Genomic DNA, 24,986 nt, shown 5'->3' on the forward strand with positions numbered 1-24,986 from the left:
CCCAGCTCCACAGCCCTGGGATTGTAAGTGTATGCCATGGCACTTTGTTTCCTCACATGTTAGAGATTAAACTCGAGTCCTCACGCTCATTGGGCAAGAGTGTCCCTTATTGGACAGTTAGAATGTGCCAAGGAGGACTGTTATCGGTGAGACTCTGTCTCACCATCCCACCAGCACGGGGACTCCTCAGGACAGGCTCTCTGTCCTCAGCTCTAAAAAGCTCAGGGTTTTTTTTTTTTTTCTTTTTTGACATCATCAGTTGCTGGAGGCTCTAACGTCTTATAATAGCACACGGAAGTTCCCCCCACTCCCTCAGTGATCGGACCAGGACCTGAAGAGAAGTCCCTTGCAGATCCCAGCTGTCAGGATGCCACCCTTCTCCTGGCAGCCATATCCACATCTGTCCATAAGTGCTCAGATCCTTTGCTGACGTGACTTCACTTTTCTTACGTTTTCTTCCTAACACCACAGCCAAGGTGATGGAGGAAGGTCATTGGTTAATTAAATGAAGAAACTGCTTGCCCTGATAGGTTAAAACATAGGTGGGAGGAGTAAACAGAACAGAATGCTGGGAGGAAGAGGAAGTGAGATAAGGCTCCTCAGACAGACTCCATAGCTCCTCTCAGAGAGGCACGTGATGAAGCCCCGACCCAGGATGGACGTAGGCTAGAATCTTCCCGGTAAGCTTGGGGTGCTTACACACATTATTAGAAATGGGCTAGTCCAGGTGTGAGAGTTAGCATAGAAGAGGCTAGATAGAAAAGGGCCAAGCAGTGCTTAAATGAATACAGTTTGTATGTTGTTATTTCGGGGCATAAGCTAGCCAGGTGGCCGGGGTGCTGGGGATGCAGCCCTGTCGCTCCAATTACAACACCAAGGCCTCTCCTCAGTCCCAGAATGCTTTTCTCCTTCTGACCCTTGCGGTCAGAGCTTGGAGCTGGCATGACTGAGGTCATTCTGGGAGCCACAGGCTCTTCTTACACAAATCGTCTCCAGGGGTTGTCTGCTATTTAGGCCTCATGTCATAACCGCCACAGCAGCCTCTCAGGATGAGGTCCAGACTCAATCCCCGTTCAACATCGTAAAATGGCAAACCGACACACAAAGTTTTCAAAGCCTATTTCCACATTCAGAAGCATTTCATGGGTGACGATTACATGTAGTGTTTGATCTGAGTCACTAGGACGGTCCTCATAGCAGAAGTGTAGTGAGTTGGCAGCTTCGATGGGTTAAGCCATGTTCGTTCTGTTTAATATAGACATTAACAATAAGTAACCTATCAAGATGTGCTTGTGTTTGTACTGAGCAAATCTAAGGTATTTGTTACTTTCATTGTTGCCATGACAATGTACCTGATGGGAGCAACTTAAAGGAGGAGGGGTTGGTTTGGGTTTCTGCCCTGGAATGTTGTCCTTCTCTGTGTCTGCTTACCCATCTCTGTGATGTCAGTGGTGATCTGACCCTTGACCTGGTTTCTTTGACTGTCCTAAGAACCGTCATTACTTTTTCAGTAAGTTCAGCTTTTTGTACTCAGGACAGAATGAGTTCTGAACTCACAGCACACTGAGTGGGGCACTGGAGTCCCACACCAGTGCTTCTGTGGATGGCAGTCATCAGTGACAAACCTACGGGGTTGTGTAGGTTAGCCTTGCATCCCTGTGGCAAAGTACCTCAGAGAAAGAGTGAGGTAGCTAACAACCATCTGTCACTCGCTCTGCAGACTGGGCTGACCTCGAACTCACAGAGATCCACCTGTCTCTGCCTCCCAAGGGTTGGGATTGAAGGTGAGTTCAACACTACACCAGGCTGAAAACCTTTCTTCTAAAACAAAACGAAACAAAAATTTAAATAGCTTTTTAAAATGTGTGAAACATGGCCTTGTGAACCCTGACAAACGTGAATTCTTGTTTGTTAGTTCTCCAGCCACAGAACCCATCAAACACTGACAGGCAGCCTGGCCCATTTTGTTCAGTTTCCTTCCTGTGGGCTGCTCTGATTTCCAGTGAGAAGGAGGCCTGTACTTTGCAGGGCCCATGGCTGAGAAAGTTAAGAGAACCCTTTACTCCAAAATTTCAAAGAATTTCAAGATGTCAACAGGAGCACTAACTCGGCTCTTAAGCAGGGATCCCCAAAAAGATGACAGACCACACAATCAGAAATCAGGCCGCATATGCTGGTGGCTCCTATCATTTCTTAACTAAAGCCATGGGATCGTTCCTTGTCTCTTTCCCAGTCTCAAAAGCAATCCCGTGTAGGAGCAGAATGAAAAGTAAATTTGTATTATCTCAGTTTCATTGTGGCTATGGTCGTATATCCAGAGGAAGACTGCACTGATTGTCACTGGGCCATAAAACCTGTGGTAGAAAAAAACAACAAAACAAAACAAACGGAAAACATTAGGAGACCAGGGTGTTGATCTAATTCTCTTCCCAGGAGATACGAGGCCTCCAGAAGTCTTCCAACTCCAAAGTTCTCTTTTCTCCATGGGCTTAAAAATGAGCAGAGTAAAACGTTTTTAAACAGGCTTAGCACACATTGAAGTGAGATCCTCAAGGAGGTGGACAGTATGAGACGGGGAGGGTCTGGGCACCGGCCACCTTATTAGGTTGGCAAAGTTGCCAGAGCCTGGCCAAGCCTTCCCTGGTCTCTTTCTGACTGCTCACAGTGATGACAACAGAGAGAGGTACAAAGCTCAATTTCCATGTCTCTCTGTCTGTCTGTACCGTAGCTTGGACATCTGTGTGCCGAGCCACTCTTTTGATCCGCGGAGAAATTCTGCATCACGGGTGGTATTTTAAAATTGAAAATGGGAAAGGGCACAGAGGGGTTTAAAAACACAGCTGATCAGTGATGCTATCCAGGCATACCCCCACAAAGAACCCCCTTTTTCCATCAACACATGCTTTTCTGGATAGAGCCGAGTGAGTGGAAGAGGGTTTCAAGTCTGATGCTACTCTGGAACTCCCTTCAGGGGCGTGTCCTCCCAGCTCTGGAGGTTCCCAGGAAGGAGGTTCACCGGGCAGCTAGCCCAGGCTCTGGGCAGTGAGAGGGAGGGAGCCCAGGCCACCGCGAGACAGTGATGGAGACCAGCAGCCCGCGGCACCCAAGGCCCAGCCCCAGCGCAGGGTTGAGCCTGGACGCACGGCTGGGCGTGGACACGCGCCTCTGGGCCAAGGTATTGTTCACCGCGCTCTACTCGCTCATCTTCGCGCTGGGCACAGCGGGCAATGCGCTGTCCGTGCACGTGGTGCTGAAGGCACGGGCGGGTCGCCCCGGACGCCTGCGCTACCACGTGCTCAGCCTGGCGCTGTCGGCGCTGTTGCTGCTACTGGTCAGCGTTCCCATGGAACTCTACAACTTCGTGTGGTCCCACTACCCCTGGGTCTTCGGCGATCTGGGCTGTCGTGGCTACTACTTCGTGCGGGAGCTGTGCGCCTATGCCACGGTGCTGAGCGTAGCCAGCCTAAGCGCAGAGCGCTGCCTGGCTGTGTGCCAGCCGCTGCGTGCCCGCCGCCTGCTCACTCCGCGCCGCACCCGCCGCCTGCTGTCCCTGGTTTGGGTCGCCTCACTGGGCCTTGCCCTGCCCATGGCGGTGATCATGGGACAGAAGCAAGAAGTGGAGGGGGCCAATGGGGAGCCCGAGCCCGCCTCGCGCGTGTGCACGGTAATGGTGAGCCGCACCACACTGCAGGTCTTCATCCAGGTAAGGGAAACCCACAGTTGAAGGGGAGAACCCACTCCCTAAAGTTGTCCTCTGTCCTACACACACACACACATCATTTTTTTTTAAGGAACCATAAGGTGAGCCCGTGAAATGCACTTTTTTTTTTTTTTGTCCCATTAGACTCTGCACCTATTCCACTCCAACCATGGGGCTCTGGAGTGGGCCTCTCAGAAATCGAGGGGGGCGTTTTTCTGTTTCTGTCTTCTGGGAGCTGATGGGGTTTCTGGCCTCACTTCCTGCCCCTCCTGTCCCGTGAGAACCCCCCCCCCCCCCCCCCCCCCCCCCCCCCCCCCCCCCCCCCCCCCCCCCCCCCCCCCCCCCCCCCCCCCCTGCCCTCGCACCTTGCAAGGCTATTTTCCCTAGTTCTTCCTGGCCTCTCTCTCTGGCATTTAGTTCAATAAGTCTTTCTTTGCTCCCTCTCTCTCCAACCCTTCTTAACCCCAGAAGTGAGCTATATTTTCGCCTCTGTCTGAAAGGGGAAGGCTCCCAAGACCTCTCCTCTCCTGCCCCCTCCCCTAGTTTGTGATCCACTCCCAGCGATTTGCAGTGCTTTTTTTGAAAGCAAGTCTTACCTTCCCAAGTACTTGGTCCAGTGGTCCTTGTAACCCAGGGCCCTCGTTTCAAATGAGCCTGAGTGGAACACGCACTGACGTAGTGAGAGACACTAACGCAGCCACTACAGCGTCCTTCCCAGACACACTGGTGTAGTGAGAGACACCAATGCAGCCACTCAAGCGTCCTTCCCAGACACACTGGTATAGTGAGAGGCACTAACGCAGCCAATCCAGCTTCCTTCCCAGACACCCAAAGGACCAAACACAGTGTGGACAGCATCCCTTCACTGCCCAAGAGCATGCAGAGGATGCCAGCCAGTGAATCAGGACACATACGGGATTTGAGGGCTGCACAGACAGCTGGACCATCATCCCTCTGCACAGTATTGCTGGCCAGGTGTAGACTGTAATCTTGGGGGAACTGCTGAGATGTTCAGGTCCTTGTGTCCCAGAACAAAGAGTTGGACCAGGGGCACACTCACAGATTTATGGGGGGGAAGCACTTCCAAGATTGCAGTGGACATAGAGCAGGGGAGAAGGGTTAGAAGCTCAAGGTCCCTTAACCAGGAGAGTGGAGTGGTGGCGACCTTTTATGGGTCAATTGCATAGCACCTGCCTTCTTCCACATTTGTAATTCATGTAATTCATGGATTTTTCTATTGCATGCTTTGTCTCTTACATGTACCCATTGGTAAGGATCATTTTTTGCCTTTCTCTGTTATTGGTTTCTCTCTCTCTCTCTCCACCTTATTCTCCTGCCTCAGTACAATGCTGCAGGCTTGACATAAGGTTCCCTCTGTTCCCCTTCACCACCCTGTGTGTGTCTGCTGGGTCTTGTGAGTAGGGAGAGAGAGGACACATGTGACCTTCCTTTTCACCCAAGAGGGATGGGGAGGAAGCATGAGAGGGCCCAATTGTTAAATTTTGTGCCCATATTCTATGGGGCTGCTTTATCCCTATCAGGTCCAAATTTCCCTCCAGGAGAAAAGAGAAGCAAGTGCCAATAATGGTCTGCTTGGAATGGATTTGCTTTTAAAAGTTTGGCATTTAAAACATCGTGTCCATTTCTAGCACTGAGTTCAGCCACTATAGGGGAGGTAAGGGAGAGAGGGAAGCTGAAGGGTTCTGCTCAAGATGCTGCTGCAAGCCATGCAGACACAAGACGAAACAAGAAGCCTACAGAAGGACGCGGGACAAGGATGGCAGGGAGCAATGGCACCCTGAGTCAGAATGAAGGGCGTGCTGGCTCCCAGGAGGACCTTCTTCTGTTCTTTGTTTCTGCTTTGGTCCTAATTCAGAAAGGGATGTTTGCCTGTCCATGGGCAGTATTCACATGCCCGAGTTTGCCTGAATGCCAAAATCATGGCGCCAATATCATGAGATCATTAAATGTGACCCCGTGAAAGTGTAGGGATACAGCACAGAAGGTCCTCAGCCCATGTCCCCCCAACTTTCTGTCCCCACTTATGCTCTCTGAGGGTTGTTCTTTAGTTTTCCTTCTCAACGAAGCATCCAGCCTGGACCACTGTGCAGCCTTTGTTCCCCACCCATGCCTCATGAAATCTCCCCATAAACATATGGGAGACGGGTGGAGCCCCCAGGAGCTTCCCATGTGGCCTCTAGGACAATCACTGGGAGAACGAGTGGGGAAAGAGGACCCCCAGGCCACCCCTCTGCTGTCTTTGCCCGGGGTATCTCTGGGGGTCCCACTTCGCTTTGAGCCCCCATGGTGCCCCGCATGGATTCCGTTTTGTCTCATGGCTCTGTGTGTCACTGCAGTTGCTCTTCCTGGACAAACTGAACCTCCACTTGCCACAGCTTTCTGTGTGCTGTTGAAATTAGGAGCGGCAGGGCTGCGTCCCCGGCACCCGGCCGCCCGCATGGCTAGTTTATACCCAGAAATAATTACACGGAAACTGTATTCTTTCAAACACTGCCTGGCCTGGCTAGGTCCAGTTTCTTATTGGCTAGCTCTTACATATTGTTCTAACCCATTTCTAATATTCTGTGTAGCCCATGAGCTGGCTTACCAGAGAGGATCTTAACCTGCGTCTGTCTGGAGTGGGAGCATCATGCCGCTCCTCACACAGCTTCTTTTTCCCAGCATTCTCTTCTGTCTACTCCGCCTACCTAATTTTCTGTCCTATGAGGGCCGAGGCAGTTTCTTTATTAGTAAGAAATCACTCCCACATCAGTGTGCCAACCTCCAAGACTGTGATTATGGACTGTGGTTTTTAAAATGGATTCCCTTTATTTTTTAATCTTATGTCTGTGTCTGGGAGTAAGGGTATGTCCACAATGAGTGCAGGTACCTGCAGAGGCCAGAAGAAGACATCAGACTTCCTAAAGTCGGAATTACAGGTTGTTGTGACCTGCCCAACATGGATGTTGGGAACAGAACTCTGGTCCTCTGCCAGAGCAGCAAGTGTTCTGAACCACTGAACCAACTCTCCAGCCCAGGAAATGTTACTTTTTTGTTTATATGTTTTTCGAGACAGGGTTTTTCTCTATAGCCCTGGCTTTCCTGGAACTTGTTCTGAGAGTGGGCTGACCTCGAACTCACAGAGATTCACCTGCCTCTTCCTCCCGAGTGCAGGGATTAAAGGTCTGCGCCGCCACGGCCTCGCTTGTGGACTGTGGTTTTAAAATAAAGGTAACCAGCCAATATGAGCCGTTTGAAGATCCTGTTCGAACAGAAAGACTGCGGAGTAGGCTGGGGCACTCAGAGGCCTGAAGACAGTGACTGAGGAGGTCGAGCATCTAATGATGTCTCTCTTTGGAATGAGTTTCTGCCTCCTATCCACAGGGAAGAATGGGTTCTCTGTGGCCTTGGGCTTGTACTGTGGCAGCACAGTTCTGAGCCTTTACCTTCCAGGCCTTTCTGTCCCCGCTTCTGCTGATGCAGATTCTGAGTTCGGAGCCAACCTGATGGCCAGAGCCACAGGCACTACCCCTGTGACGCATGGCATTACCTTCACAGGTGAATGTGCTGGTGTCCTTCGTGCTTCCCTTGGCACTCACCGCCTTCCTGAACGGGGTCACTGTCAACCACCTGATGGCCCTCTACTCCCAGGTACCATCAGCCTCTGCCCCAGTCAACTCAATCCCCAGCCGCCTGGAGCTCTTGAGTGAGGAAGGCCTCCTGGGTGTCATCGCGTGGAGAAAGACCCTGTCTCTAGGGGTCCAAGCCAGCCTGCTGAGACACAAGGATACCAGCCAGATCCGCAGCCTCCAGCACAGCGCCCAGGTTCTCAGTTAAGTACTCCATCACAACACTGCCCTGTGGGAGAGGAGCCTGGGGAACCAGGGCTGCCTCTATCAGTCCCTGGCGGGATGAGCTCGGCAAGCTATTGTCCTTCTCTAGGTCTCCTTTGCCCTGTACCTCGGAGGAGCTGGACGTTCATCCATAGCATTCCCTCACAAACACATTGGGGTCATTAAAAGAAAGAAGTGGAGTTCTAAATGAAAGTACAGATCTGTCCAGGGAGTAGCTTACCCAGGACACAGGCAGAGACCTGGCTCTGTCTCAGAAAGTGGGTCTGTGTGACAAGACCAGGCGGAGCTCCAGTGCAGGACTTCAGTCTGGCGATTGTGGATGCTCAGACTGGCTGGGTCCCCAAACCCCATTTCCTCTCTAACACATCTGTTTACTTGCCTGCCTTTTGGTAAGGATCGGGAACAATCTGGCCTTGTAAGGGACATTTTAAAAGGCACTGGAAAACAGGATCTCTCTGTGCGACCATCATGCCCTAGTTGAAATCTGAGCCCTAGCTGAATTCTGGAAGGATCCGATGAGATGGGCCTGTGCTCTCTGCAACGTCACAGTCTCGTGGGAAAAGATGTTAAGAGCAGAGTGCACAGTGAGGTGATGGTTGGCACAAAGTCAGCCGGGTGGGAATAGCTAGCCCTAAGTCGGGAGTGTGTTCCAGCATGCATCAAGGGTTCATTCTACAGTTGCTGGGCAGAAGTTCCAAGAGCCAATGTCTAGCAGATCTGTTCCCTTCACATTTCCTTAGCGTATGGACTAAATAGTGCCCCCAAACTTCAGAGTGTATGGCAATGATATGGGACATTGCAAAAAGCCAGAGCGTAGGGCCCAGCCAGGAGTTTCCAACCAACGAGTTCTTAAGTGGGGTGACGACGATTCTGTATTTGGACCAGGATACTAGTCAGTGCCGCCACTACTGCTGCTGCTGCTGGCTGTTGCTACGGGGCCCACACTGGGTTATACATGGGTGCTCATGAGAGGAGGAGGAAAAGTTGTCAAAGTCGAGTGGGAAGGACTTTCACAGGTGGCAATAATGGAGACAAGGAAGAGAGAGGGTGAACAGTTGCTGGGAAAGAGCCCATTGAAAGCAAAGTGAGGAAGGATAAAAAACTAAGAATGTTCTGGTCTCTGGCCTGATGATGGTACCACCATCCGTCCAGCCAGAAGGAGGAGTTCCGGAACGAACTTTGCAGGGTACAAAAGGCATTTGCAGCATGTTGCCCAGGCACGCAGGTGGGACTATCTCGCTCGCTCTGAGTTGGGAGTGTATTCCAGCAGTCAATGGAAGATTCTGGAAGCATGTTGTGTCCAAGGACAGGGCAAGTTCATATCCAGTAACTTAAAGTTCTCTTCCCATCCTTTGGCTCCAGGAAGAGGTCACGGGAATTGCTGTTGTCACCTTTGGCACCTTCCTCCCTGGACGATGATGTAACTGAGAACGTGTTTACTTTCTGTCTGCTATGTCCCCTCTCTCTCTCCCACTGTCCTGCAGGAGCCATTGTGGCTGTGTATGTCATCTGCTGGCTGCCGTACCATGTCCGCAGGCTCATGTACTGCTACATCCCTGATGACGGGTGGACTGAGTAAGTGGACTGAGGCTGTCTGGTCACTGAGCAGGGACTGTTGGGTGGGCTGGAACCGGGCGATGGATCCTCAGCTGCTAAGGTTTCTGGATTTCTGACCCTATAGTCTATTATTTGGTCCTGCTCAGGATCTCAAAATCTTCCATCTGGAAGTGGGGAACAAGGCATTGTGGGGGTCTTCTGTTTGTTTTTAAATTACTTTATTTCATGTGCACTGGTGTTTTAGCCTGCATATATATCTGTATATGGGTATTGGATACCCTGGAACTGGAGTTACAGTTGTGAGATGCCATGTGGGTGCTGGGAACTGAACCTGGGTCCTCTGGATGAGTAGTCAGTGCTCTTAACTGCTGAGCCATCTCTCCAGCACTGTTCATTTGTCTTCAGACCAAGTCTTGCTATACTGCCTCAAGTGACCTAGTATTCTCTTAGTAGCCAAGCACAGCAATCCCCCTGCCTCAGTCTCCCAAGGACTGGAGTAAGAGGCTTATGTCATGCCTGTCAGGATCAGGGTACCCTCTGAAAACATCCCTGATCTGGTAAGTCCATGGGTATGACAGGCTTCATGGATAGTTGGGCTATGAGCATCTTGACACCAGAACAAACCAATGCTTGCAGCCCCGGAAGGGAGGTAAAGGCCATGTTATTACAAGGAGAAAGAGAAAGACACAACATAGTTTCGTGATCTAATAAAAACTGTATGGAGAATAGGATGTGAACCCTCTTTTATTAGAGAAGAGAAAAATCATGGGTTAGAAATACAGCTCACCTGGTAGAGTTATTGCCTAGCAACCACAAAGCCCTGTCTAAGTTACATTTTCTGTTGCTATGAAGACACCAGGACCATGGCGACTCTTATAAAGAAAATCACTTAATTGGGGCTGGCTTACAGTTCAGAAATTTAGTTCACTATCATGGTGTTTGGAGGCATGGCGGTGTGCAGGTAGACATGGTGCTGGGAAAGGAGCTGAGAGTGGTAAAGATAAAGAGCTCCATCTTTGTCTGCAGGTGACAGGAAGTGAACTAGGGCACTGGGCATTGTAAAATGGATGGGGCCTGCTTGTTTGTGTTTTCTGTCCTCCCACCAGGTCCCCTCAACTGTTTAGCCCCAAAAGAAAATCACACATAGTTAGTTCTCCATAAATTATAAGCTGATTGGCCCATTAGCTCTAGCCTCTCACTGGCTAACTCTCACATCGTGATTAACCCATTTTTCTGATCTGTGTTAGCCATGTGGCTCAGTACCTTTTTCAGTGGAGCAGATCACATCCTGCTGCTTTGGTGGTCTGGGCAGGAGTGGGAGGAATCAACTTCCTCCTTCCCTGTTCTCCTTACATCATTTCTATTTCCTGTCTTGTTTTCCTGCCTATATTTCCTGCCTGGCCAATCAGCGTTTATTTATAACATGATTGACAGAATACAGACAATTCTCCCGCACCAGGGCATAGTCTGAGCAGATATGAGACCTCAAAGCCCACCCCCACAGGCCAGCAAGACCGTATCTAATGCAACAAAACCACAGCTCATAATAGTGCTAATCCCTATGAGCCTATGATGGTCAATTACATTCAAACATCACAAGGAGCATATGCCAAGCCGAGGAGTTCTGCCACGGGGAGCATAACTTCTGAAAAACTAACCAAAAACTTCCCTTGTGAGTAAAGCCACATCTCCTTGACCATACCACGAAGCGCAGGGTTCCGAGCATCTCACTGACCTTGGCGGATAGCCTCTGTCCTCAGGGGAGCCATCTGCCACATAGAGGTGGTCAATAATCATAAGCAGGGAGGTGACAGTCTCTAACTAGACCCCTGGGTTTCCCTTCCAGCACACTCTACAATTTTTATCACTACTTCTACATGGCGACCAACACGCTCTTCTACGTCAGCTCGGCAGTGACCCCGGTCCTCTACAACGCTGTGTCTTCCTCCTTCAGGAAGCTCTTCCTGGAATCCCTCAGCTCTCCGTGTGGTGAACAGCACTCCCTGGTGCCCTTACCCCAAGAAGCCCCAGAGTCACCCCCTAGTACATACAGTTTCCGGCTTTGGGGGTCGCCAAGAAACCCCAGCCTGGGTGAAATACAAGTATGAAGAGAATAACAATGGCTGCCTGGGACATGCTCATCAGACAAGCCATGCCATCACTAACAATCCAGGTGGACCTCCTGACCCAGCTCACTCACTGAGCAGTGCCTACTACGGGCAAGCCACATAACACCCACTACCTTCAGCTTTCCACCTGTGCTACTGAGTTAAATAGGAACCGTTGCCTAGTGATGAAGGTGTCCAGTGCCAGGCCTGGTACATAGCCAATACTCAATAAATTTAACTGGTGCTAATCTTTTTTTTTCTCTCTCTCTCTGTATGTGTGAGTGTGTGTTGGCATGTGCATGTGAACACATATGTGTATGCACATCCATGTTTGTGTATCTTATGTGGTCTTGTGTGTCCATGTGCTCATGTATGTGGAGGCCAGAGATCATTGTCTTAGATAGGGTTTCTATTGCTGTGAAGAGACACCATGATCATGGCAACTCTTATACCGGAGTTTAATTGGGGCTGGCTTACAGTTCAGAGGTTTAGGCCATTATCATCACAAAGGGAAGCATGGTGGCGTGCAGACAGACATGGTGCTGGAGAAGTAGCCGAGAGTTCTACATCTGGATCCTCAGGCAGCAGGAAGAGAGAATGACACTGGGCCTGACTTGAACATTTGAAACCTCAAACCCACTCCCCAGTGACATACTTCCTCCAACAAGGTCATATGTCCTAATCCTTTCAAATAATGCCATTTTAATTCAAAACAGCACAAGCATCCACCTTGTTTTTGAGACATAGTCTCTTCCAGGACTTGAATTCACCAAACATGGTAGACTAGCCGAACAGAGTCCAAGTGTCCTGTCGCTGTCTCCCTGGCACTAGGATTCTAAGTGTGTGCCACTACCACACCCATGCATGTTTAAAAAGCATGGATTATGGTATTTGTTTTAGGATTTCTTTCTCTTTTTCTCAAGACAAGGTTTCTCTGTGTAGCTTTGGAGCAAACTAGACCAGCGCCCCCCACCCCATCTTGCTTCTTCCGTTTCTGGCAGACAATCCTTAATGTTCTGTGTTTGAAGATCTCTCACTCCAGCCTGCACCTCCTTGTCCCATGGTCTTGGCATGCTTGTGTTCCTCAGGGGGCATGGCTCTTCACTCTAGGACAGTGGTTTTCAACCTTCCTAATGCTCAAACCCATTAATACAGTTCCTCATGCTGTGATGACCCCCAGCCATAAAATTATTTCCATTGCTACTTCGTAGCTGTAATTTTGTTACTGTTAAGAATCATAATGTAAATAGCTGTGTTTTCCGACGGTCTTAGGTGACCCCTGTGAAAAGGCTGCTCTAGTGTAATCTTAACCAGTTTACATAGTAAGGATCTATTACCAAATGAGGCCAGAATCCTGAGATGTTGAGGGTTAGGACCAAAAAGTCGTTGCGGGGTCCAATACCTCTTTTGAAGATCACAAAAACCCCCACCTGGGAGGGCAGGCAGGCCTGCACCTCTGGATAAAGGTTTCTGTTGAACAAGGACAGGCACAAGCATGACCCCAGTCCCCAGGAAGAATACAAGAGCTTGCCAGAGTTGAATGAAGAAAGAGAGAAACTGGGGCAGTGTATTTGGGGAATGACAAATCCACTCACAGGATCCTTGTTTCTTCCCTGGGCACGAAGGCCTTTCCAACTGCTTTGCCCATTAAGATGCTAATCTTTTCTGAGCTGGGACATCTGCCCAGACAAGCAGATTGAAAAAGAAATGAGATCGGTTGTTTCTGGAGGCCGCCTTCGTTCATGGTCCTCCCTCAAATAAAAGCTGTCTGTAGAAGCTGAAGACAGGTCAAATGTTTTCGGTGCAAATTTCTAAACCTAGCGGACAATGAGGACTACTGAGAACTCAAGAACAATGGCAATGGGTTTTTGATCCTACTGCAAGTACTGGCTTTGTGGGAGCCTAGGCAGTTTGGATGCTCACCTTCCTAGACCTGGATGGAGGTGGGTGGTCCTTGGACTTCCCACAGGGCAGGGAACCCTGATGGCTCTTTGGGCTAACGAGGGAGGGGGACTTGATTGGGGGGGGAATGGGAGGCGGTGGCGGGGAAGAGACAGAAATCTTCAATAAATAAAAAAATAAAGCAAATTTCTGAATGAAAAGAGATTAATAACCTCGGATCCCCAGGCACTTCGCAAAAGGTGTAAAATCCAGTGGGTTTGGTACCGACTCGTGTTTGTTATAGACTCATGTCCAATATGCAGCCCAAGTGGGCTTCCAGTGAAAAGATATGGGACCAATACATTTATCCAATACAGAGCGAGAGAAGCCGACTGTACCTTCCACTCTGTGACAGTGGTGGGAGTAGGTTAAGATGGGAAGCTGCCAAATGTTGACAGGGATGTTACTCTGCTCGAAGGTCTACTCTTTCCTCACCTAACACCAGTGCAGTCTTAGGTCACATAGTCTCTTTGTTAAAATGGTCCCAGTGACATCCACCTCAGAGTACTGCTGCATTAGTATAATAGGATGGCATAATGGTTAGCCGAGACTCAGCGGTGTTTGCTGAGCCCTGGGATTTACTCTTTGACTAACACATGTCCTGGAGAGCTGAGTCCAAGGATCCTGGCTTCTGTCGTTGCTCTCCACACCCCAAGACATAATACTGTAAGAACCCCAACTTACCTACTCTTACAAACGCCAGCTCTCCAGTATCTCTTATCTCTCATCATGATATTCTCTACACTGCAGAAAGCATTTGGGTAGCCTTTCTCTTTAGGGACCACACATATCAGAAAGGCCTGTGCAAGCCCAGATGATGAGAAGCAGAGAATGAAGCTCTAAAGTCAGGAGCTAGAGCAGTGGTTCTCAACTGGTGGGTCATGATCCCTTTGGGGAAATCAAATGACCCTTTCACAGGGTTGCAGATATCCTGCATATCAGGTGCTTACATTACAATTCATAACAGTAGCAAAATTACAGTTATGAAGTAACAACGAAAATAATTTTATGGTTGGGGGTCACCACACGTGAGGGACTGTATTAAAGGGTTGCAGCCTTAGGAAAGTTGAGAACCACTAAACTAGAGAATTCTGGGTCACCATGTATGTTCATGTCACTTACTCATGAAGACCCATCAAGCATATATTTGCAGCCTCAGGCCCCTGATGACCCAATCTGAGTTGAACTCAGGTAATGGTGAAGTCTGTGTTTGGGGTGGAGCATTATATAGGGGTTTAAGGGTATTCTAGCTGGTTAGATTTGAACCCGAGGATAACTTATCCTGGCTTAGGATAATTAAGGTTCTCAACCAGCTGCATATCCTGGCAAGGATTCTTCCGGCTCTTGGAGTGCTCCCTAAGTGAAGAAATTGGGCATATAACAGTTGGTTGTGTTGGAGCTGTCAGAGACACTTGAGTGTGGCTTCTGTACAAAATGACTTGTGACCAAGAGCTATGACACCACCTCTCCTATTAGAATGTCTGTAGAATGGGAAGAACTCAAGACATCAGGAAAAACCATGTGGTGGAGACTGAAAACCTTAGAACCTCACTAACTCCACAGCTACTAAAGATCCTAAAGATCTTTTAACTAATAGTTGGCACATGTTCCATTACCGATATAACAAGCTAAGTCTTCCAGTTCAGAATAAGTGGAGGGGTTCAGTTGATAGAGTGCTTTACCCAGCATGCAGGAAACTCGGGTTTGGTCCCCAGCATCATATTAAACAGGCATGATGGTAGATATAATCCCAACTCCCAGAGGCATAGGCATGGGGATTACTGTAAATTCATGATCAGCCTAAACAACCTAGTAAATTCAAGGCCGACTAGACCTATATAGTGAAACCCTATCTCCAAACCAAAACAAACAAAAATCAGAAGAAGTTGGGGCTATTTGGTTTCTTGGTGCTCGAGTGTAGATGGGAGATTTTCTCATGGCACCTCTGTTCCCAGTCTGTACCTCCTTGTTTGTTCCTTCTTTAGGAGAGTTCAGAGAGAAACTGGTAGGAATATTAACCCAAAAGAGCAGGTTTCAATCCTGCCTAGAAAAGAGACCAGGAGCAGTGTGTAGCAACCAGCCCTGCCCCTGGGAAAGAGGTACAGCCTCCCAAACAGACAAAGAGCAAAGTCAAGGGGAAGCTTTGCCGATTAGAGAAACTGAACTGGTCAGACTTTTCTTTAATCTATGACTCCAGAGAATGACCCTGAGCACAGGAGCCTGGGAAAGGGTGCAGAGCATGCTGCACACAGGGCTGGGACACACTCCCGAAGGTGACTGTGATCAGTTGTTGGTGACATGGCTTCCATACCTCACAAGGAAGCAGGGTGCCTCCACACCGGAAGTGAAGCATTACAAAGGAAGATGTTGGGACCAAAAGATCTTAGAAGCAAGATGATGATGGAGGAACATACATCAAGGACATGGAGTCATGGCTCGCTGTTACACTTGGAAGCTCTTCTGGAAGAGGAGAGGAAAATAGAGAAACAAGACCTGGGAGGCATGGAAGAACAGTAGTGATAATAAGAAACCACAGGATTTTCTGAGTGAGAAGAGCAGGGACGTGGTAGGAAGTTTTAAAATGACCTGTATTTTTATTATTAATAATAATAATGACACAGATTAATGGAGTTCGGTACAATGATTCTTTTCCTATGTGTATGTGAGAGTTGTATGCACACTATGTGAGTGCAGTACCCAAGGATTTCAGAAGAGGGCATCATCTCCAGGAATGGGAGCTATAAACAGTTATGACTAGCCATGCAGTGTTAAACCTGGGTCCTCCAGAAGAGCGGTATGCGCTCCTAACCACTGAGGTGTCTCTCCAGCCCCTGCTGTGATATTTCAACTATTTATACAGCATACAGTGGTCAGTTTGGGGTAATTAGCATTCCTCTCCATCACTGCTTGTTTTTAGACTTCGGGCTTCTCTGTTCTAGATCTTTATAATGACATTTTATGTGATTGTATTGGTTACAGCCATCCCCCTGCTTTCCTGTGAGTTGGGGGCACCATCGACCCCTCTCCTTTCTGCCTTCCCCACTCTCATTTATTCCAGTCTCTGGACATGACTTCTTCACATTCGGGATGACTTTCTTTGGCTTCCATGTACGACAGAACATTGTGGTGCTTGTCTTTCTGCACCTGATCTACTGAAATGTTTGTTTGTTTGCTTGCTTGCTTGTTTTTGCAGCACTGGGACTTGTGCATGCTGGGCAAGCGAAACCATTAGAGCTACATCCTCAGCCTTTCTGGGCATTTTAATATGAGAAATGATAGGAAAATCTGTGAAACACAAGAAGGGGCATTACTGAACACATGAAACTTCCTTCTACAAAAAAAAAACCCACAAAATTCCATACAAGCATTATTATTATTTTTTTTTTTTTTGAGACAGGTTTTCTCTGTGTAGCTCTAGCTGTCCTGGAACTTATTGTGTAGACCAGGCTGGCCTCAAACTCAGAGATCTGCCTGCCTCTGCCACCAGAGTGCTGGGATTAAAGTTGTTCTCCACATTCTGGATAATCCTGAAAAGGCGATTGAAAGATGAACCAACTCTAAGGAAAGCCCAGGGCAGAGAGAGCCAGACAGATGTGGACAGAGATCAAGGCTGGGGTGCGAGGCTGAGAGGCAGACAGATGTGGACAGATCAAGTCCGGGCTGGGGTGCAAAACTGACCTATACTGTACCTCCTTGTGTGACTTTTTCTATGCAGGAGTAGAAGTTAAGATTTGCCAAGCACTTAGAACAGGGTGGGAACGTGTTATATAAATGGAAAGTAATAAATAGGTATTCCGTTAGATATGTGGAAATGAACACACTTCATTTGCCTGGCACATAAAATCGGCAGGTCCCAAACATGGGGCTCATCTCTCTTGCCTCAAGGAGTCCAAGATAAGCAAATAGACAGACACTGGCAAGACAGATGTCTAAGAAAAAAACTCAAGAAATTTTAAAAAGTACTCCAATTGCCAAGGAAACAGGAGGTCATATTAAGGACATTAAAATCGGCATTGCGTCTTTCGAGAGAAAGGAGACAGGCGAGGCAGGAAGTGTAACAGAGAAGATTATCAATGGCCAGGAGCACTTGAGAATGAGGAAGGAGGATGGTGACGGGTCTGGCCTTCACCAGGACTGGGAAGGTAATTCTACAGAAACAACGCGAAGGTGGGTAGCTTCCCTGGGAGGCAGGCTCCACGGCCCCACACAGTTCCACAGCTGCAGAGCTGTGGTTATAAACTACCTCCTTGAGTGTGAAAGGCTAAGGACAGTCAGTGAGCCACAGCAGGTGGCCCCACAACAGAAATGGCCAGGGCTGCCATCTTGCTAAGCAGGATGGTCGACGCTACCAACCTGGTAGGAGCTAGAATCACACGGTTAACATTGTCAAATTCTAGGTGCATCTGTGAGGAGGTTCCTAGGCTGGATTAGGCGAGGCTAGACTATCTACCCTAAATGTGAATGACAGATTTTAGGGGCTGGGATTCCATACTGAAAGGAAAGAGAGGAGCTGGCTGAGCACTGTCATCGATCTCTCTCTGCTTCCTGACTGCGAATGTCATGTGACCAGCCGCCTCATGCATCTGCCACCACGCCTTCTCCATGATAGCCAACACCTTCAAACCATGAGCCACGGTAAACCCTGCCTTTCTTAAGTGGCTTCTGTTGGGTTATTTCTATAGCAACAAGCAGAGCAGGTAACACACCAAGTTTCTCGACTTCGCGAGACGCTTGATATGGGAGCAAACAATCAGAACTGAATCTGTGAGACCACAGAAACTGTGGCCCAACAATTAGGCTCTATCCAAACAGCAAGTGAATTCTGAGATCTCTGAAGTTTAACACAGGCTGGGGGTGGGGGTCAGGGTGGGCGTGTCCTGGGTTATGGGTTCTTGTCATAGAACACCATCAAGAGGAGGAAGATGGCTGTTTGTGGTCCTGGCTCCTTCCATTTCTTGGGGCCTCCCTCCTAACACAGCCACATCCTGGAGTCTCACACAGATTTCAGAAGCATGGTCTAAAGGCAAACACTAAGCTGCAGTGAGCAGTCGGAAGAACAAGAGCAAGCTTTTCACTAAGAATGTTCCATCGCCAAGAGATGACCTGTGTCAACCAGACTTCAGGGACAGAGCCTGTGGATTAGAGAGCCCCAGCTTCCAGTGTTTCCTCACCCTGATGGGCATGTTATGAACACCACCTTCAGTTTCTCCCTGCCTCCTGGTTTTCCCTTCCCCACTGTCAGAGCCCTAACCTAGTTTACGGTATTTGCAGGGGAGGAGATGCTACATATAGCTTAGCATTTTCTCCTCTCTCTACTCCAGGAGCCCAGCTGCTCTGTCGGACTAGAAAAAGGAAAATCAGTTTTCTCCACAGCTGCCACCAGGTATCATCAGCCATTTGTATTTCTGACATTTCCTGCTGTATCTAGCCCATAGCAGTGTTCCCGGGTTTGGAAAGCATTGTGGCCATTGTTACGCCTGGTAACCACCAACAGAGGCACATAGTATTATTCTAGACCTGTAGTTGAGTTTTATGTTTTGGGTAAACATTGTCATCTCACTTTTTTTCCTGGTTTTAACCTTGTTTCAGGTTTAACCTTGTTTAAAGTTGCTCCGTGAGATCCGGTTCACTGTACACATCCCCACACAGCTTCCCTCTCCTCACGCTCTCTGGCATTAAGTGTTAATTTCTGCAGTTCCTGTTTCCGTATCTTGTTCAGCTGCCTTCCCTACACACTGGAGGTGACTGTGGAGGCTGAATATGCTCTCTTCTCTCTAATTCAGTGGCTCTCAACCTTCTTCATGCTATGTGGTCCTTCAGTACAGCCCCACAGGTTGTGGTGACCCCCCACTATAAAATTATTTTTGTTGCTACTTCATAACTGTAATTTTGCTACTGTCATAAATCATAATGTAAATATCCGATATTGAGGTTATCAGGTACTGGACCCCTGTGAAGGGTTGTTCAACCCCCGCCCCTCCAGGGTTCTCGACCCACAAGTTGAGAACAACTGCCCTCATTTGCTTTGTGTTTGGTTTTCTATCATAGCAAAGGCAAAATAACTAACACAGTCGATCCTCACCTTCCACCTTGAGACGAGGTCTTCCATTGTCCCTACTATGGACGTCAGCCAGGAGCTTCAGGGGCTATGCTCCCATCTCCCGTGTCCCTGCAGGATGTGTGCACCCACACCCAGCTTCACCAGAGTCCTGGGGTTCCGAACTCGGGTCCCCATGCTTGCACAACAAGTACTGCACTCACTGAGCCGTCTCCCCAGCCTCTGTGGCACTGTTCCTATCTTCTTTCCCACAGTATACTGTCTCGCTATGAGATCTGAAGCAGGCAGTCCCAGGAAGACACTGGCTAACCTCTGTCTCCTCGAAACAACACCATCTGAACCCACCATACAAACCAGAAGTGCCTTATACGTTTTATTTATAAGACTGGAGCAGTCGAGAGTGTTAGTTTAAATTAACTAATAAAACAGGGGCTTAGGGGCTGGCTATTTACAGGAGACGAACTAAACTAGAAACCATCAGTTTTGTTCCAAATCAGGAATCATGACATTCACAAAGTGTTTTATAAACATTGATCTAAATATTTTATACTTGTGTATTTTTTTCCATGGGGAAAAAGTTGGCAGTAAATCTTTGGCATCAGCTTGAACAGGTTTCTCCTTGGACCGTCACCATGCACAGTGCCCGTCCACCTCTAATGGGCCCAAGGATTGTGTTTTGAGTACGTTTTCAGCAACCTCAGTTTTCCGATAACCGTGGGTCACTCCTAAAGCACTGTTGTCTAGAGGGAGCTGGACAGCGGTTTGAATTGTGTTTCTGGTTCTTGTCATGGCTTGCAGTCTTTGCATGTTCATCTTTCAAATGAGAACAGTCATTCAAGGAGTAATATAAAGCGTACATAGAGACCGGCCGCCAGGGGGCATCCTAATGCGTTGATCTAAACACCCACCAGTAGGGGAAACACACATCTGCTTGCTTCTCTCTAGTCCCACTTTCTCTGGGCAGGCCAGAGACTCTCTCTCTAAATGAACTAAGATGAATAAGAAAGCTCAGGCTGTCTCACTGAAAAGTGAACTTCGAAAAATTATAAATCTGGTCCTTAACTGGTTTGTTGGGGTTTAAGATTCTCTCTCTCTCTCTCTCTCTCTCTCTCTCTCTCTCTCTCTCTCTGTGTGTGTGTGTGTGTATGTGTGTGTATGTGCGCGTGTGCACACAGGCCTGAGCACACACAGAGGTCAGAGGAGAGCACTGGGTCCCTCGGAGCTGGAATACAGGCATTTGCAGAACACGTGGCTTGCAATCTCTGTGCTGGGCTCCCAGCTCCAGTCCTCACGACTGCACAGCAAGCACACTTACACCGCTGAGCCGTCGCTTGGGCCCTCTTCACTGTCTTGTACATAACTTTGGTTTTCATTATTTTTTTTTTATCATGTAAGCAATTTGGTCCCCTTTCCTTCGGAAGGCAAATCCTCAGTCCACTGCAACAATCCTAATTCCCTCCCTAAAGTCCTTTGGTTTGTAAGAAAACTTCTTTTCCACTTTGCCCTTTCTAAGAGGTAGGGTATTTACCCTGTATTATTTTAAGAGTTCCATTTTTTTTCTAAATTAAAGAAATTTATTTTATCATATTAAACTGGATGCCTTTGGGCTAGCTTCTGCAAAGAAAACTTGGAGGTGGTTAAATAATTCTTATTAAAATGATCTACACCTTTGTCTAGTCTCCAGCCTTTAGAGTTAAAACATTCCTTTGGAATATTGCTCTGGAGGGAGTCGTGGGAAACCTACTATGTGAAATCATAGTCACAGGCACGGTGACAGGACGACCCAGGCTTCTCTAGAGCAGGTCAGGCTTGTACGCGGAAGCATATGAGCGACAGTAGAGTTCAAATTTCATTCTTCATAAAACGAACTTCAAGATAGCCCAGGGCATGTGGACTTGCCCAGTCTTCCGTTTTCTTGCCATCAAGGACTCGTGGCTGTAGCTTTAAGTCATTATCTGCCACGGGACATTGTGACATGTGTCACAAGGGTCTGTGCATGACCGAGTTCATACAGCCTTCGGTCTGAAACCTTCACCAGCCTCAGTGGCAGGTGGGTCCTGACGACCCCACACCCTCAGGAGTTCTTCCAGCCCCGCTGCCCTCAGATGTGTCGTCCAGTGAGGAAAAAGAGTGGCCTGTCTTCCTTGGCATTGGCTGTCTGGAACTCATCCCGCAGCCGGAACTGCCATTCATCCTCCAACTCCAGGCGGACCACGGTCTGGCGGAGTGAGTTCCGGTCTTGGCAGATCACACACAAGGTGGCTCCTTGAGAGGGCAATGACAGAGGCATGAAGACAAAGGTGTTGAGTCCTTCCAAAGTACCCACTCACAATAGCCAACGGCTGGGTGGAAGTGCCAGGCACCCCGTGGCCTCTGGGATCCCACTCGCAATAACCAAGTGGCTGGGTGGAAGAGCCAGGTGCCCCATGGCCTCCGCTCCTGTCTAAGTGATTCCTAATCTCAACATCATAGACAATGATAGGGATTAGGCAGGCTTGCTGGGAAGACAGTGTAGCGGGCAGAGAAGATGAACAGAACAGGGATGAAGGGGAGCAGAGATGGCGGCTCGTTGCCAGATCAAACCATCTCAGCTCCAGCCCTGGGCTCTCGGGCTTATCTCAGTTCAACCGTTTCTCACGTGGGCCCTGGGCAGCTCGCACCTTTGCGACATGCCCCGCTATAGAAATTCTCCATCTGCCAGGCTCTGTTCACAGTCTTTTCTCCTCCCTCTCTACCTGTGTTCAGCCATCCCTTTGGGCCTGGATGTTTTAAGTAAGTTTACCATTTGGGAGAGTCACATTCTTAGCTAACCTGGGGCACTTTGGGGCCCCCAGACCGCAAGCTGGACAAGCCTGTTAAACACTGTTCCTGAGGTAAGAGGTTTGGCCCTATTCTTGCTACTTAAATGATTGAGAGCAAGGAAAACAGGCAAGGTACAAGCAACGCCAGCAAGGAACTAGAGCAGGCCTGGAGCCATAGGCAGACAAGTGCCTGTTTACAGGGTGTTTCCAGATTCAGCTACTAACAAGAAAAGGAGAAAGACTGGAGACAATGGAGGACATGGTGCTTTGTACCGCACAGAAACCTCTAAGGGGCCCCGGGGAACCAACATAAAGGACTGAGAAGGATAAGGAACAGAAAAATGAGAAACGCCTGCCATTCATGAAAAAGACAGGGGGGTCTTTTCTCTACTGAATGGTCCCTGGGAATTCAGTCCCAGCTTTCTGCTACTCTGAGAGTTGAGGCCAATGTCCTGTCATCAGAGACACAGGGTGACAGTGGCCGAGGTCCGGGATAGAAGCATTACCTTTCAGAAAATGGAACTTCTTCAAGAAGCTGGCCCCCACGAAGGAGTCACAGAGGTACAGCAGGAGCCCACTGAACGCCACGCCAGAGCAGCTGATGTTTAGGGAGTGGGGCCTGGAACTCACATAACAAACAGAAATCTGGAAAAGAAGGAGCCAGGAGGGTCACCTTCCAGGAAGTACTCAGTCACATTTGGGACTAACAGCCAGCACATAGCACGTGCTGGGGCAAACTCAAGGTGGAGTTTGGGGAAGAGTTAGTCATGATATCGCCAAAACATATCCTTTAAAAAAGTCAATTCTAGGAGGTTTGTTCCGATTCGTAAGTTGATTTGAAAATAAGTAAAGCCTTGACAAACTAACACGGTGCCCTCTGCCTCGGTTTTGGCAGAGGTCAAGTATGGATGAGCATCTGAGGTAAAGGGTGAGCACAGCCCGGCCTCAGTATCTACAGGTTCCATCCATGCCGTGGGACAATGATCTTTTGTCCTGTCACTTGTATTATTTTTAATAAAATGCTGATTGGCCAATAGCCAGGCAGGAAGTAGAGACAGGGCAACGAGAATTCTGGGAAGAGGAAAGCTCAGTCTGCAGTCGTGACCCAGCTACAGAAGATGCAAGATGTGACCCCCTTGCCGAAAAAAGTACCAAGCACGTGGCTAACACAGACGAGAATTATGGGTAATATAAGATGTAAGAATTAATTAATAAGAAGCCTGAGCTACTAGGCCAATCAGTTTATAATTAATATAGACCTCTGTGTGTTTTTTTGAGACTAACTGGCTGTGGGACCTAGTAGGACAGAAACCCCAGTCAACACATCCATTCCCACAGATGCTGTCAACCACAGGTCTAAAATACCTGGAGAACTGAGTCTGTATTGAATGTGCAATGTAGTACGGTTATGTACATAGCACCTACACTGCAATGGGTGTAAGCCACCTAGAGGTAATTCCAAGTGTATAGGAGGGTTGTGTGAGCATTGCTAACACAAGGGACATGAGCGCATGTGAACTCCCAGTACCCACGGAGCCGCCGACAGATCTCCATAGATACCTGAGAGACGCTGTAATTACGATTCAAGATTGTGGTACTGGGCCACCTGTTCTATGGATTCCAAGCCAAGTTACCTGAGGTCCTAGGTTAAGGTAGCAGTCCACAGACAACACGGGGTGGCTGTGGTTCTTCAGGGACAGCGGGAAGAAGCGGTGGCTGTGGTACTGGAGGAACTTCTCCAGTAGGAGCTGAGCAGGAGCCGCCAGGAACGTGTGCTTACTGTCTGGGGCACAGATGTACTGGGATGGCACAATGGCCACAGAGCTGTCAGATACCTGCCAGGAAGAGGGACAGGCCTCAGGCCACTCAGTTGTCTCGGGTAAAATACAGCAGCACATGCGTGATGCCTTGAGCTCAGAACCCTGGCACCCATGTGAACACCAGACGTGGTCACGTGTATCTGTAACCCAAGAGCTGGGAGAGGGAAGGTCAGGCTGCATCCCTGTAGCTCACTGGCCAACCAGTCCAGCCGGTTAATGAGTTTGGGGTTCAGTGACAGACGGCCTCTCAACGGGTAAGGTGGAGAGAAACAGTACAAGAGATCCAACAGCCACTTCCAATGTCTGGCTTCGCATACATGTGCAAGCATGCAAGCACACATTCACATGCATGTGAGCATGTGTGCATGCACACACGCATGCACACGCACACACCACCAAAGAAAGCCTGTGAAAACCGACTAATGAGATCACATTGATTTGTACACATTGACCATTCCACGGAGAAAATTTATCCAAAGAAAATAAAAGCACACGCAGGCCTTGGAAACTCTCCCACGGAGCCTGAGCTATAAAAGCAACTAGAGTATCTAAAGCATTGGTTCTCAGCCTGTGGGTCACGACCCCCTTGGCAAACCTCTTTCTCCAAAAAATATTTACATTACACTTCACAACAGTAGCAAGATTACAGTCACAAAGTAGCAACGAAAATACTTTTATGGTTGGGCGTCACCACAGCATGAAGAACTGTATTAAAGGGTTACCGTGTTAGGAAGGTTGAGAACCAGTGATCTAGAAGTCGCCAGCTCCTCCCTGGCCCCCAAATCCTTTTGCGTCCTCTCCCACAGCTCCTCCACTTTACTGCCTAGCCTTCACCCACAAGGCCCCCACTCTACCACAGCACGGTTCCCTTGCTGCGCCAGAGGCTGCTCAGTAATGGAAATGAACCTGAAATCAGAAACTCTGCTGGAAATCATCAGCGCTCTGCTACGGCTTCACTCTGAAATACCCAAGCTTCGTTAGCTCGTGTCTTGAGGACTTGTTCCCTGCCTGGTGGTGGTGTTTGGGGAGGCTGTGGAACCTTCAGGAAGTAGAAGCTAGCTGATGGGAGTAGGTCCTGGGGGTGGGCCCTTAAGGGCTGTTCCAGCCCGGCCCCTCACTCCCTTGATGTCTATATCACGGTCCACTA

The 24,986-nt window shown here is 48.7% G+C and overlaps 2 protein-coding genes across 20 annotated transcripts in view; one reads left to right on the plus strand and one right to left on the minus strand.

The window, feature by feature from the left end:
- The first annotated feature begins 3,079 nt into the window (after positions 1-3,079).
- Ntsr2 (neurotensin receptor 2) lies at positions 3,080-19,443 on the plus strand. Its single transcript, XM_050141880.1, is given in 5 exon segments — positions 3,080-3,703; positions 7,259-7,532; positions 9,039-9,129; positions 10,958-11,126; positions 11,128-19,443. Coding segments are annotated over 5 exon segments (1,374 nt in total). The 3' UTR covers positions 11,344-19,443.
- Positions 19,444-19,726: 283 nt separating this feature from the next.
- Greb1 (growth regulating estrogen receptor binding 1) overlaps positions 19,727-24,986 on the minus strand; it is a 133,342-nt gene continuing 128,082 nt past the window's right edge. For all 19 annotated transcript variants that reach the window (XM_050141861.1, XM_050141874.1, XM_050141873.1 and 16 more), the window contains 3 exons: positions 23,654-23,854; positions 22,526-22,664; positions 19,727-21,483 (listed from right to left, as the gene is read on the minus strand). In XM_050141861.1, the coding sequence (XP_049997818.1) occupies positions 21,320-21,483; positions 22,526-22,664; positions 23,654-23,854 (504 nt within the window). In that variant the 3' untranslated portion in view covers positions 19,727-21,319. The remainder of the gene's footprint in view (positions 21,484-22,525; positions 22,665-23,653; positions 23,855-24,986) is intronic.

The sequence above is a fragment of the Alexandromys fortis genome, unplaced genomic scaffold (genome assembly GCF_014885135.2).
Source record: "Alexandromys fortis isolate MF-2015 unplaced genomic scaffold, M_Fortis_MF-2015_v1.1 scaffold_30, whole genome shotgun sequence".
Taxonomy (NCBI): Eukaryota; Metazoa; Chordata; class Mammalia; order Rodentia; family Cricetidae; genus Alexandromys; species Alexandromys fortis.